General features: G+C 45.7%; 1 protein-coding gene across 6 annotated transcripts in view; it reads right to left on the bottom strand.

Annotated features, from left to right (window-relative positions):
• Window positions 1-8852: 8852 nt before the first annotated feature.
• Window positions 8853-14266, bottom strand: part of APOLD1 (apolipoprotein L domain containing 1) — a 62582-nt gene continuing 57168 nt past the window's right edge. For all 6 annotated transcript variants that reach the window (XM_078450080.2, XM_078450082.2, XM_078450081.2 and 3 more), the window contains one exon: window positions 8853-13116. In XM_078450080.2, coding sequence (XP_078306206.1) covers window positions 12373-13116 — 744 coding nt within the window. In that variant the 3' untranslated portion in view covers window positions 8853-12372. The remainder of the gene's footprint in view (window positions 13117-14266) is intronic.

The following is a 14266-nucleotide window of genomic DNA, read 5'->3' as shown; positions in this document are numbered from 1 at the left end:
TATCACCTGCCTGCCCCACGGCCTTCCCTCTTGTTTGGAGGAGGTGCGCTCAGCGCCTCTACGAGTGAAGGCCAAACCCTACTGTGCACCTGGGCCAAACCCCGTCCTCTTACTTTCTCAAGAACACTCCTCTAAAGTCTCCATTTTCTCTCCCGCACCATCACTTTTTCCCTCTCTCCTGGATCATTCCCACAGCACACACCACACGTACTATGATTTCTCTTCGTCTTACAAAATATTTCTCATGACCCCATATCCCCCTCCAGCTACTGCCCACTTCTCTGTTCCCCTCGACAGCAACACCCTTCAAGAGAGTTGTCTGTACATGCTGTTTCCAATCCTGTCTCTCAAATCCACTTCAGTAAGGCTTTTGTCCCCATTGTTTCCACAGATAGTTCTCATGTCAAGGTCATGAGTGACCTCCATGCTGCTAAACGCAATGCCCAATTCTTATTCTTCATTTTACTTGATTCTCCAGAAACCTTTGGCTCCCTCCTCCCCGAGAAATCCTTTTCACTTGGCTTCCAAAGTTTTTCTTCGGCCCTGATGACCACTCCTTCTATCTTCCTAGCTAGCTCTCCCTCATCCCCACCAACCCCTCACTCTAAATAGTTTTTTTTAATGTGATTTGAGAGAGAGAGAGAGAGAGAGAGGCAGAGGCAGAGAGAGAGAAGAGAAAGAATCCCAAGCAGGCTCTGTGCTGTTAGTGCAGAGCCTGGTGATGGGGGGCTCGACCTCACAAACCATGAGATCATGATCTGAGCTGAAATCAGGAGTCGGATGCCTAACCGACTGAGCCACCCAGGCACCCCTCATTCTAAAGGTTGGCAAGCCCTGAACTGAGTCCTTAGAGCTATTCCTTATATAGTCTATGTCGACTCACTCCTGAAGTGTCTTATCCAACCTAATTGCTCAACTGTCACCTATTTGCTAAGGATCCTTACATTCATAACTCTTATCTAAGTCCTCCTAAAGCTCCAGACTCATTTATTCAACTGTCTACTTGTCTTTCTTCTTGAATGTCTCCAGTGTGTCAAACTTAACGTCTCTAAAATGGAACACTCCTGATCCCACTCCTCCCCACCCGCAGCTGTCCCCAGGTGAGGAAATGGCAATGTCACCCATCTCAACCGTTCAGGCCCAAGTCCTTACTGTCTCCCACTTCCCACATCTAAACTATCAGCAAATCCTGTTGGTCTACCCCGATAATATACCTAGAATCTTACTACTCTTCTCCACTGCCAGCTACCAACATCTCCCACCTGCCATATTGCAATAGCCTCCCATTTGGTCTTCTTGCCTCTACTCTCGTCCCTCTGCAGGGAATTCTCAATGTAGCACTAAAGGGATCCTTTTAGAACATAAGTCTGATCAGATCCTTGCCCTGCTCGGAAATTTCCAATGACTTTCCACCTCCCTCAGAGTACAAGTCAGTCCTCCAGCAGTCCACAGAGCCCTACCACTTGGCTCTGAACTCATCGCCCACCTGCTCCCCTTCCCTGCCCCACTGCAGCCACGCTGAGCTTCTTCCCTCCCCAAATCACATCTAGCCTGCTTCTGCCTCAGAAGCTCTGTCCTTTCTGGTCACCTCAGCCTTGTGTGCTCTTTCCTCGGGTGCCCGCATGGCTCTCTCCCACACGCCAGCGTCAGGTCTTCACTCGGATGTGACTTTCTCGTTGAGGCCTTGCAGCACCTCCCCTGCCCTTGCACTGTCTCCCCTGTCCCTGCTTGGCTTTTCTCCATGGCACTTATCGCCATAGAGTAAGCAGAATAATGGCCCCCAAAGATGTGCACATCCTAATCTCCAGAATCTGTGAACACATTCTCTTACTTGGCAAGGGGGAATCACATTGCAGATGGAATTAAGGTGGCTAATCAGCTGACCTTAAAATAGGAGATTAGGGGGCACCTGGGTGGCTCTGTCGTTAAGCATCAGACTTCAGCTCAGGTCATGATCTCACAGTTTATAAGTTTGAGCCCCATGTTGGGCTCTGTGCTGACAGCTCAGAGCCTGGAGCCTGCTTGCGATTCTGTGTCTCACTCTCTCTGCCCCTCTCCCACTCACGCTCTCTCTCTCTCTCTCTCTCTCTCTCAAAAATGAATAAACATTTAAAAAAAATAGGGAGATTATGATAGACTGTCCAGGTAGGCCCAATGTAATCACAAGGGTCCAGGAAAGTGGAAGAAAAGGCAGAAGAGGAATCCAGAATGATGTAATAGAAGGACTCAACCCATCATTGCAGGCTTTGAAGAGGAAGGAAGAGGGTCCCAGCTTAAGAATCCAGCAGCCTCTAGAAGACAGAAAAGGCAAAAAAAAAAAACAAAAACAATTCTCCCTTAGAGCCTCCAGAAAGAATCCTAGCCCCACCAGCTACTTTATTTTAGACCAGAGAGGCCCGTGTCAGACTTCTGACTGTAGGAAAATAAATGTGTGTGGTGGTTTTTTTTTTTTTTTTTTTTAACGTTTATTTATTTTTGAGACAGAGAGAGACAGAGCATGAACGGGGGAGGGTCAGAGAGAGAGGGAGACACAGAATGTGAAACAGGCTCCAGGCTCTGCGCGGTCAGCACAGAGCCCGACGCGGGGCTCGAACTCACGGACAGCGAGATCATGACCTGAGCCGAAGTCGGCCGCCCAACCAACTGAGCCACCCAGGCGCCCCGTGTGTAGTGGTTTTAAGCCACTAAGTCTGCAGCAATTCATTACAGCCCCAATAGGAAACAAATACACACTATCTTACAAACTAGATATTTACTTCTTTTCTTGTGTCTGCATTCCCTATCATCATTAGACTACACGTTCCACGTTCCACGATAGAAGAGATATTTGGCTATTTTGTTCACAACTCTGTGCTCACGCCCAGAAATATACCTAGCATATAGTGAGCACTCCATAAATACCTTGTTGAATGAATGAATATCTACTTGTCTATAGGTGTGTCATGTGTCTGGGAGGGAACAAGGAAGAGGAACGACAAAACAGCCGTTGTCAAGTGAAAAGGTTATATGCTTGTGTGTAAAAGAGGCAGTAAATTAGATTGCGCTTCTGGAAACAGATTATATTACCCTGGGCCCAGATTGGTCATCCTGGCGAGGAGAGGAGAAGCCCAACATCCTTCCACTTATAAGGCAAGGGTGTGGGGACAAGCTCCAACCTGACCATGGTGTAGAGAGGAAAACTCTCTCTCTTACTAGCTCCTGCACACCAAAGGAAATGGTGTGAAAGACTCCACACTCCAGTGCTGTCCTGGGTGGTCAATGTGGATCAACAGCTACAGGAGAAAGCTCAAAGAGCTGGTCATACTAAAGAGGTGAGAAGTGCTACCTGAAGTCTTCTCCCCTTTAGGAAACACCCCTTTTAAAGGAGGCCACTCTAGGGAGGAAAGCTTTCAGAGGTCAGCACCACGGATTTATGATTCAGTGGTGACCTAGGGCTGGGCTTGGGGTGTTTGTGTATGTGATATATATACATATATACACAACAGTATTCTATTTAGCCATAAAAAAAGAAAAAAATATTGCAATTTGTGACAACATGGATGGATCTTGAGGGCATTATGCTAAGTGAAATAAGTCAAACAGAGAAACACAACACTGTATGATCTCACTTATATGTGGAATTAAAAAACCACGCGAGAGAGGCAGGGGCAGGAGAAGGGGGATTGGATTAAAGTAATCAAAAGGTGCAAACTTCTGGTTATAAGATAAATAAGTAACAGGGATGTAATGTACAATATGACAACTATAGGTAACATTGCTATAAAGTATATTGGAAAGTCGCTGAGAGATTAGTAGATCCTAAAAGTTCTCATCACAAGGAAAAATATTTTCTGGGTTTTTTTTTTTTTTTGCGTCTATATGAGATAATGGAGGTTAACTAAACTCATTATAGTAAAAATTTTGCAATACATGTAAGTCAGTTCATCATATAACTTAAATGAGGCTGTTTGTCAATTATATCTCAATGAAACTGAAAGGAAAAAAAAAAACCAAAACCACCAAGCCTGCAGTTTCATGGAGGATATCCACCTAGTTCTGGCCTGAGTCTGCCCATCCCGGCTCCTCTCTCTCTGCTTTCCTCCTTCCTCCCCCTCACAGGCTTCCTCCCACCACCACTCTTCTTGGACCTTTTCTTCCTGATTCAGCTCTTCTCGTAAAGTCCCCAAACTACATCATTGTTTTGTCATTAAAACCACAGAATCAAGTTCATCTTAGCCCTTCACAGTATCACCAGTCGTAGTATGCTGTTAAAACATAACAAATACCACAGCAACTCAAAACCTTTCTGGATGTATACTCAAATTCAGAGTCAAGTTTTAAGGTTACATTCCCTTGGGTTGGAATATGAGAAAAATCTGTAATTCATGTAAATGAATCAAAGACTGGAGTATAGCATGAATTTGAGCAGGAAGAACCTCAAATCAGGAGAACCAGATAGAAGATGGTTGCAGGCGTTAGGGTAAAAGCCTAGATGAGTCGTCGTAGCAGTGGAATTGATCAAAATGGAGTTGAGAGACATTTAATAGGAAAGCAATCCTTTGGCAAAACCTTATCATAGAAATAAGGAAGGGGAAGATTTAGAAATGAAGTGAGGGGTGCCTGGGTGGCTCAGTCAGCTGAGTGTCTGACTTCAGCTCAGGTCATGATCTCGTTCACAATTTCGAGCCCCACATCGGGCTCCGTACTGACGGCTCAGAGTCTGGAGCCTGCTTCAGATTCTGGGTCTCCCTCTCTCTCTCTCTCTCTGCCCCTCCCCCACTCATGCTCTGTCTGTCTCTCTCGCTCTCAAAAATAAATTTAAAAAAAAATTTAAAGAAAAAAAAAGACAGTGAGATTTCAAGGTAGGCGCCTGGGATTCCACTGCTACCTTTGACAGACGTGGAAGCGTTGTGAAACTGCACCAGTTTTGCCGAGGGGGAGGAGATGTTTAGCGTTAGGTGTGCTGGGAAGCAATGCCAGCCAATCCAATGAGGACAAAGAGCACTGGTTCATTTGTTCATTCATTCAGTAAATGCTTATGGAGCATGTCCTGTAGCAGGAGCTGGAGAGACGCCGTGGGGAAGCTTACCTGAGATACTGTGTCTGTCCTTCAAGAGCCTTGAGGTGTGCACAAATATCTCTAATAAAAGGCACCATGTGATAAGTCTGTGTAAGAGACACAAACAGATTGCTCTTAGACGTTCAGTCAAGAGCAAAACCATGTCTGGCTGACATCAAAGTACAGCACTCTGATGAGGAGGAATCAGCTAGGGCTTTCAATTCTGCACACGCTCCTGTAATCTGTTTTCTTCCATCAACGACCGCCACCTTTGTTTGCACCTCATGGAATACACACCAATTTCAGTTGCCCTAAAAGAATTCTTTGTCACTGGTTTCATCCATACCAACATCCACTCCAGGACTGTGATATGCTAGGAATAGACATGTAGGACTCAGTGAAAGCCTCTATGATAGAGGCAGGTCTGTGGCTCAGAGAACCTTCGAATCTCAGGAATGGAGGAGAAAGCGATCAAGGAAGCTAAACAGAGAGACAAATAAGAAAGACCAGCATCACAGAATTCAAGAGAGAAGGATATTTTAAGACTAGGTAATCAACAATGTCAAATGCTACAGAGAAGTTAGAAAGAATGAAAGTCCAACAATTAATAGTGTTGGGGAGCCTGGGTGGCTAAGTCAGTTAAACGTCTGACTTCAGATGAAGTCCATGAGTTTGAGCCCTATGTTAGGCTCTGTGCTGACAGCTCAGAGCCTGGAGCCTGCTTTGGATTCTTTGTCTCCCTCTCTCTCTGCCCCTCCCTCGCTCTCTCTCTCTCTCTCTCTCTTTTTCAAGAATAAATAAACATTTAAAAAAGCAATTAATAGTGTTTACTATGCAAAATCTCAGGGAACAATGTTAAAAAACAAGTCATCCTGGGGGTGTCTGGCTGGCTCAGTCAGTAGAGCACACCCCCTCCTAGTCTTGGGGCTGTGAGTTCAAGCCCCACATTGGATGTGGAGGTTCCTTAAAAAAATAAAATCTTAGAGGCACCTCGGTGGTTCCGTAGGTTAAACGTCTGACTCTTGATTTCGGCTCAGGTCATGCTTAAATAAACGTTAAAAAATAATAATGGATAAAAAAATTCAAAAAATCTTAAAACAACAACCACATATCATCCACAAAGTATTATCATCTTGGATAGTTTCATGATACCTAAGATCTCATTTATACTCACACCTATCTACTCACCCACAAGCCTCCAGTAGTTTTAGGCCATACAACTGCAGTGGAATTGAGTACATACCCCTAACGGGAAGAAAACCAACAAGCAGGTTTTATGGTGGTTTCAGTGGCATGACCCCCAGAAGTTTCATTTGCAGAGGTTTTTCTACAAGAGCTGGAAAAGCCTGTTGAACCAGTCATTTCTTCATTCGTGTCTGTGTGGTCTCTGAAGATGCCTTCCCGGCACATCAGCAGTTAGCAAAAAGTTCTTATTAATCATGTCCTTCCTTTCTAGACATTTTGTTCCCAAGTATCTTGCCATGATTGGGACATCTGGGACAGCATTACAAAATATCTATGCACAAGTTTTTATGATCTAAGCTGAAGTTTGATCATTTTCAAATCATACATTGGTTTTTGTTTTTGCTTTTGTTTTTGTTTTTGATTTTGTTTTTTGCAAATACTAGCCATTTGCAAAGCTACATTTTAGTTTCTTATTGATCAACCTAATGGCATAAGATTACCCTACCTAGCTTACTGGATTGTTAGCACTGTAAGATCTAGAACACAGTCTCCGTTGCTGACAAATGACAGGAGGCAGGAGGTTGGTAGGTTAGTACTCAGTAAGTGTTTTCTGGATGAATGAATGAATCTGTCACCCTGTTGTTAATAGTGTTGTCATTATTGTGAGCTATCTCACGAATACAGTCACTCCCAGAAGTGCTAAAGAGCCTAATTCTGTAGTCAGGCTGCCAGGATTCAAAGCCTGGGCCACCTCTTGCTAACTCTACGACTTCCCACTTCCTTACTTTCTTTATCTAATAATATGGGGGTAATCGTTGCATACACTGTGTAAAATTTTTGTACGGTAAGTGTGATAATGCCTGTCAAATTGTACTTACAACAAGTTTTCAAGAAATGTTAGCTATTACTGTTATCATTAAATATCCACATTTTTATTTATCATCTAAATGTCATTTTGTTAAGCACTAAGGAAAGTATGGTTCTTCAACGACATTTCACAAGTGCATTAAAAAAAATTTTTTTTTAATGTTTATTTACTTTTGAGACAGAGAGAGACAGAGTGCTAGCAGGGGAGGGGCAGAGAGAGAGGGAGACACAGAATCTGAAGCAGGCTCCAGGCTCTGAGCTGTCAGCACAGAGCCCGACATAGGGCTTGAACTCGTCAACCTGAGCTGAAGTCGGACACTCAACCAACTGAGCCACCCAGGCGCCTCTACGAGTGCAGTTTTAATAACAAGGTGAGGGCAGAATAAATGTCTGCATGCCAACCAGGGAGGCTGGAAAAAGAAATTTGAACCTAAAAGAAAGATTTGAGACATCACCAACCCTTGCCTGACTCCATCTACAAAAATTTTGGTAAATTTGGCAACTGCATCCACACTAATGCTGGAATGAGCCATACGCTGACTGCTCCCGTGTACTTGGGAGGCAGAGGCCGCGGCTGTGAGTCACTGCTAAGGTTCTGGGGCAAATCAGGTCACGGGCCTGCCTGCACTCCCAGCCCTGGGGTTGCGCTGGAAATACAAAATGGGATTAAACTCCGTCCTTTGCAGATATAGCTTCGTATAGACAAGCTTTACCGGTGCAGGCAGGGGCACGTTGGAAGACCTTCTCCCCACAACCTAATGCTAATGCCAGTCAGGATCAGGGGTGCTGAGGGTCCCTAATGTTCCTTCATAGCCCCTACAGGGGTCTTGCTTCATCAGCATGATTTGCCCTCTCCTTAAAACTCTCTGTTTGCTAAAGGAACATTCAGATCTTAGGGCTCACTCTTGGTCCTATTCCAGACCACAGCAGGATTTACCTTCTCTCATTTGAGCTTGCCAGGAGCCAAAAGCAACAACATCCCAACCTCCTGTCAACTCAACAAGGAGAGATTTATTGCAATTAACTAAAAAGACACTTGTCACGACAGGAACACCATATGCTTCAGCAAAGATAGGATCCCAGCTTGTGGCTGGCCTTTGCAAACAATCCTACCAACACAGACTTTTTTTTTTTTTTGGTTGCACAGTCATTAATAACGCAACATTCAGCCCCAGGGGTGTTTCCAAGGTGGAGACTCAGAGGCTGGCACTCAGAGATCACCTCCAGGACAGAAGTTCTCAAAAGATTGCAGCAACCATTACAGACTCTTTGCTTAGATTGCTGGACCTCTCACTCGATGTCCAGCCTCCTTTTCTTCTTTGCAAAAGAATCCTAGGTATATTTGGAGCAGCAAATTTGTAGCTAAAACAGGCCTCCCATGGTCAAGATCAGCTACTTGCAAGGTAAAATCTCCTGGAAATTTCTGGGACAGTTTTGCCTTCCTCATAGAGATCCTGCCCCTCACCCTTCCTTTCTGCCTTTTTCTAGTGCTTGGCTTTTGTGAAGGCTGATTTGGCTGATTCTAGGTTTCTTTTCAATTACTTCCCAGATTGTAATTGTGTCCAAAGGCTTTGAAACTTGCTGAGACTTCTAGATAATAAGAAAATTCCTGTAATACGAGTTGATTACTTTTTAAAAATTATACAGCTTGATATGGAATATTCTAAGTGAAAATAATTACACATCTGCCCCTTTTCAAAGTTATTGATTCATACACAGGCAGACATGAGATTAGGTAATTAGTTACAGAAAGGTCAAGAAGTCTGAGGAATGGGTAATTTATTTCAATGAAAGGAAAGAACTTATTTTGCTACAGTGGGAAAAAAATGTGGAATTCAGAAATCGCTGCATTGAACTGTATCCCCATTTATCTCTGCGCAATGTTTTTATCTCAATGTCTCACTTCCCTCTACTTTCTTTTCACACTAAGGTATTGAATGAGAAATATATCAAGTTGACTGACTTTAACTTATCTGATATAGGGTGGCTTCTACAGCACTCTTCTCTTTTTTCTCTCAGTAAATACTTTCGACTTTGACATTTGCCATCTTGGAAATGACAGGTGACTGAGGGCAAATGCATCAAAGTGATTAAGATCAGAATATTTGCTAAGGACCATTTTTTTTTAGAGAGTAAAACATAGTTTTACTGAATCCTTGAAATGCAGAGCTAAATAAACCTCCTTTTTTTGTGGGGGAAAAAAAACAATCCGAACAATTAGAAACCCAAGAAACTAACAGTCACACTTAGACCCGAGTACCAAATTTTTATTTTTCAAACTCGGACATTTTCCTGAAATACACTTATAATCCAAATACTCCTCTCCCTTCTTCCTTTTACAACATACCATTTCAATCTGTTTGTTTATAGAATGAAGGCCTTAAGGAAAAGCCTTATTCACATTCCCACAAAAGAAATAAATAAAAATTTATCTCTAGGATCCATTTAACTGAAATTGACTAAATCCTGGTAGAGGCTCCAATCTTTATAACAGACACATAAGAGGGTGGATAAGCTTTCATTATCGACAAATTCCTATTAATGTAGCTGAACAGTTCATTAAATTATTCAAATGCATTTATTGTGCTCCTATTATGTGCGGAGTGTTGTTCCAAAGTAGACACTCTTCCTTCAGTGTAAAGAGGGCCACTGAAATGATAACTGGGAGTTTATGACTTTGATATCCCCTAGTGATAGGAAGTACCCTAATGATAGGAAAAGTTTGCTATTGCTGCTTCCTGAAATGCCCAGTTTATTTTTAGGGAAGGAACAACCTACCCACTGGAAGACTATAACTCAAACTTAAGCTTTAACAAAAGCTGGAGTTAGGGAGTGGTTGTACCTGTGTGATATAACACAAACAACAATGCAAAGTACATTCTGGTGATCTACAATGCTAGCTATCTGTGCAAGGTAGCCTAAGAAACGACACCAGTTTAAAAAGAAACCAGTACCAACTTCAAAAGAAACCAGGATACAGAGCAATTGCAATTTGTGGTAAAAATAAAAATATACAACCACTAACCCCTTCCCCCAGCACTGAAAGTACAGTTCCTCAGACACTCGGCTATCATTTGGGAAAGATGGGGGTAGACTGGATAAATTTAAAGCATGTTAAATAATTAAATAACACAGCCAAGTATTGCATGTGTGGTCCCAAAGACTTTTCGACATATTTTTTAACATTACAGTTGTAGGAATGGAAATTGAAAAAGTTATACGTATTTTCTTAGAGACAGCTTACAGATTCCTTACAGATCTCAAGGTGAAAATATGACACATCGCCACCATGACACAAGCTATTTTGTCTGTCATCCCTAAGACATAAATAACTTCACAGGACATCAGACTTCCCATGGTCTGAGTGTTTCCTTCACGTGCCTCTAAATTGGGGTTCTCCCCTGAATAAAACAGGTTCACTTTTCAGATCAGGTGTTATTTGCTGGCCAACTGCCTTCAGGATAAATATGCTTGCATCATTTCTAGAGCCGCAAGTCAAACCTCCACTGATAAGCTTAAATTCGGCCCCATCTCTCTGTTCAGAACTTCCCACTTTTGCTGGGGAATGAAAGTCCCCTCTGACGGAGAGAGACTTATTCAAGGAGAGCGATGCTTTTCCCAGCTCATGAGCCACCTGACGAAGGCAAACTCAACCTCATCTCCTTAAAAGAGCGTCCATAGTCTCCCATTCAGAAGTCTGCTATTCCTATTACTTCCTAAATGTGGTGTGATGATTAAATAAAATTAAATGCAAATAATAAACGGTAATTAAATAACAAACTTAAAATAAATTAAAAACACAATACATGGTCTTGCGGTTTTCACAGAAGGTAACAAAGGTCAATTTGCATTAAGTTCACAGTCCTTCCGGTACCAGTTTCTACAATGATTGGGCAACACTGCCCTCTAAAGGGGTTATTATGTTATATCCCTTACTTCACATGGTGGGAAATTGCCCCAGGATGCACTGACGTATCTCACGCACAAACACATTCTTTCTTTTGCTTTTGGGACACTGTCTGTCCTTGACCTTCTGTGAATGACTCTGAAGACCACGGAGCCCCTAGAGAGGCCATAAAACTTCATGAATGTCCACAAGGGGGTCGGATACCAGTATCTGCTGCGGTGATTTTCAAACCTTAATAGGTATCAGAATCACTCCCCCCACCCCCCGCCCCGTGGGCTTGCTTACACACAGGTTGATGGGCCCCACCTCCGGTTTAGGATCCCTTAAGTTGACAGTTGGGTCCAAGAATTTGCCTTTCTAACAAGTTCCCAGGTGATTCTAACGTTGCCAGTCCAGGGGCCTGCACTTCGTGAGCCAGACACTGCCCTTGGCACCTTAATCTCACTTAATACCTCGCAACAGGGTGAGGGTTTAGCATCTGTTCTACAGACCAGGAAGCCAAGTCTCGGAGAAATGAACTGGCCAAGGTCACACAGCAGCAACAGAGCCAGTAACAAACCCAGCACTGTCTCACTCCAAGCCACTGCTCTCTTCTGTACACCAGAATGTCAGTAAATGAAGCTGTTAGACACTTCATCTTCCTCAGCCTCTGCTTCTTGTTGCAAGGGGGCAGGAATTAGAGGACCGTTTACTTGGTTTTTCTCCCAGAGTATCTGGAGGTCTGGATATGATTCCCTCCCCCACCCAGGAAGATGCACTCTGCCCCAGGCTGGATTTGTGAATGTGTACAAGTAGAGGGGAAGGAAGGGCACATCAGTGGGAGAGGACCCTCTTGGGTCATGAGCCCTGCCCGTTCAGAGGGGGTCTGATTTGCTCTGGATTCTGGAGTTCTTTTACACTCAGAAACTCTGAAAGAGAGGTTTCAAAGCTAGTGTCTCCTCTCACAGGCATTCTGAGGACCTCAAAGCCTACTGGGGCTTGGAGAGGACCCAGAGGGTGGCTGCGTGGCACCCTCCCCAACCTGCTCAAACCACCTGCACTGTGGCAGGGACCCTGAAACAACTTTAATAGAGTAGCGCCCACCGTTGCGGAGACTGAATCGTTTTGATAAAGGAAAAATAATTTTCGGGTCACATGTCCCACAGGATATGGCAAGTAAAAAGTCCCTAGCATTCAGCCCCAGGCAGGATGTCCTAGTGTTAGGGAAAGAAGGTCTGTGACTCCCTCCTTCCCCCAATTTCAAGAACAGTTTTTCTCATCCTTTGCATTCAATTCAGCTCCTAATCCAACTTGGTGTTTTCCTGAGGGAGCTACAAATCTGGAGCATCCCATGGGGATGGTTTCTGGCCTCGGTCACAAGGGGGAAAGGATGTTCTCAGAAAAACAACCCCGCGGGCTGGTCCGCAGAGATCTTGAGGTCGTGGCCACGGCCGCCCTTCGTGCAGAGCTGGACTCTGGACTCCAGCTGCTGGCTGAGTTCGTCCAGGGCCCCGGTGCAGGACTCCAGGCTCTCGGCCAGTTTCTGAATCTTGGCCTTCAGCACGGCCTGGCTAACCTTGGTGGCCCCCTCGGCCCGCCTGGGGATGAGGAAGCCACGTGAGCCGAAGAAGACGATGAAGTAGACAGAGTTGTAGAGGGCGATGGAGGCGTTCTGCCCGCACTGCAGCAGCTGGCGGTCCCCGCGGCCCTGGCAGCGGCAGAAGAACTCCAGGCAGCTCAGGATCTCGCGCATCTGGTCCTGGCAGGCGGCGGCGATCTCCTGCACCCGGCGCAACTCCCGGGAATTGCAGAAGATCAGGGAGAGGTCGGACGTGATGGTGACGGCCCCTCCGGCGGTGGCCACGCCCAGCCCCACGGCCGACGCCACCAGCGAGACCCCCAGGGTGAGCGGGCTGAGCGAGAGCCCCACGATGGCGGCCACGGCGCCCGCGGCGCTCAGCGAGCTGCCCGCCACGTTGGCCGCCAGGGAGCGCCGGCGGAGGCGCTCGAGGCGCCGGGCCACCTCGCGCAGGCGCAGCACCTGGCCGTGCAGCCGGCCGCGGCGGTCCAGCAGCAGCCCCTGGAAGCGGCGCAGCGCGTCGGCGCCCTGCAGCTCCCGCGCCGCCGGCCTCTCCATGCCCTGCGGGGACACAGACGCGCGGTTAGCGCGGAGTCTCGGTGCTCCCCCCACGCCCCAGTGAGGCTCCGCAGCGACTGCCACGCGAGGGGGAACGGGCGGGGCGTTTTCCAGCGAGTCCTGTGGGTCAGGTGCGCAGGGACCAGTTCTGTACTCTGGGACAAGGCACCCCAGTTCCCGGGACCTTAAAAACGCGTATGCAATGCCCTCGTCCGCTTCTCTCCCCCCGGGGAACGCTAAGGGTGGGCTTTATTAACTGTTAAATAAGAGGTAAGCTCAGTGAGGAGGGGGTGCCGGCATTACTCTGCCGCAATACTGAGGCCTCTGCTCTGTTTAAAACATCACTTTACAGGTGGTGAGTTGTACCAGTTCGCAAAGCCCTGTCCTTACCTGAGGACTCGGATCCTAACACTTTTGCAATTCATTGTTTTGCGTCTGGGATGAGTGAAAAAGACAAGTCCCCCCAAAACTCAAAAATCATATTGTCCATCAAATGTAAGGGACTAATTTTGCTATATTAGATGCTTCCCTGAAGCAACTCTTGTGCTTATTGTTTTTCCAGGCTCTTACCTTACAATCAAGCCTAAAATGTTATTTGGGCTATCTTTTCTAAGTCTCACTCTTTGATGGGTGCTTCATTAAAACTAAGTTCCAGGGGCGCCTGGGTGGCGCAGTCGGTTAAGCGTCCGGCTTCAGCCAGGTCACGATCTCGCGGTCCGTGAGTTCGAGCCCCGCGTCAGGCTCTGGGCTGATGGCTCGGAGCCTGGAGCCTGTTTCCGATTCGGTGTCTCCCTCTCTCTCTGCCCCTCCCCTGTTCATGCTCTGTCTCTCTCTGTCCCAAAAATAAAATGATAAAAAACGTTGAAAAAAAAATTTAAAAAAAAAAAAAAACTAAGTTCCAGTAGGGGCGCCTGGGTGGCTCTGTCGGTTGGGCATCTGACTTCAGCTCAGGTCATGATCTCGCCGTCTATGAGTTCGGGCCCCGCGTCGGGCTCTGTGCTGACAGCTCAGAGCCTGGAGCCTGCTTCAGATTCTGTGTCTCCCTCTCTCTCTCTGCCCCTCCCCTGTTCATGCTCTGTCTCTCTGTCTTAAAAATAAATAAGCGTTAAAAAAATTTAAAAATAAAAAAAAAAAAACTAAGTTCCAGTAAATG

This window comes from Panthera onca, chromosome B4, assembly GCF_046562875.1.
Source record: "Panthera onca isolate mPanOnc1 chromosome B4, mPanOnc1 haplotype 2, whole genome shotgun sequence".
In the NCBI taxonomy this organism is placed as follows: Eukaryota; Metazoa; Chordata; class Mammalia; order Carnivora; family Felidae; genus Panthera; species Panthera onca.
Note: the sequence above shows the minus strand (reverse complement) of the source record. Positions and strands in the feature narration are given on the sequence as shown.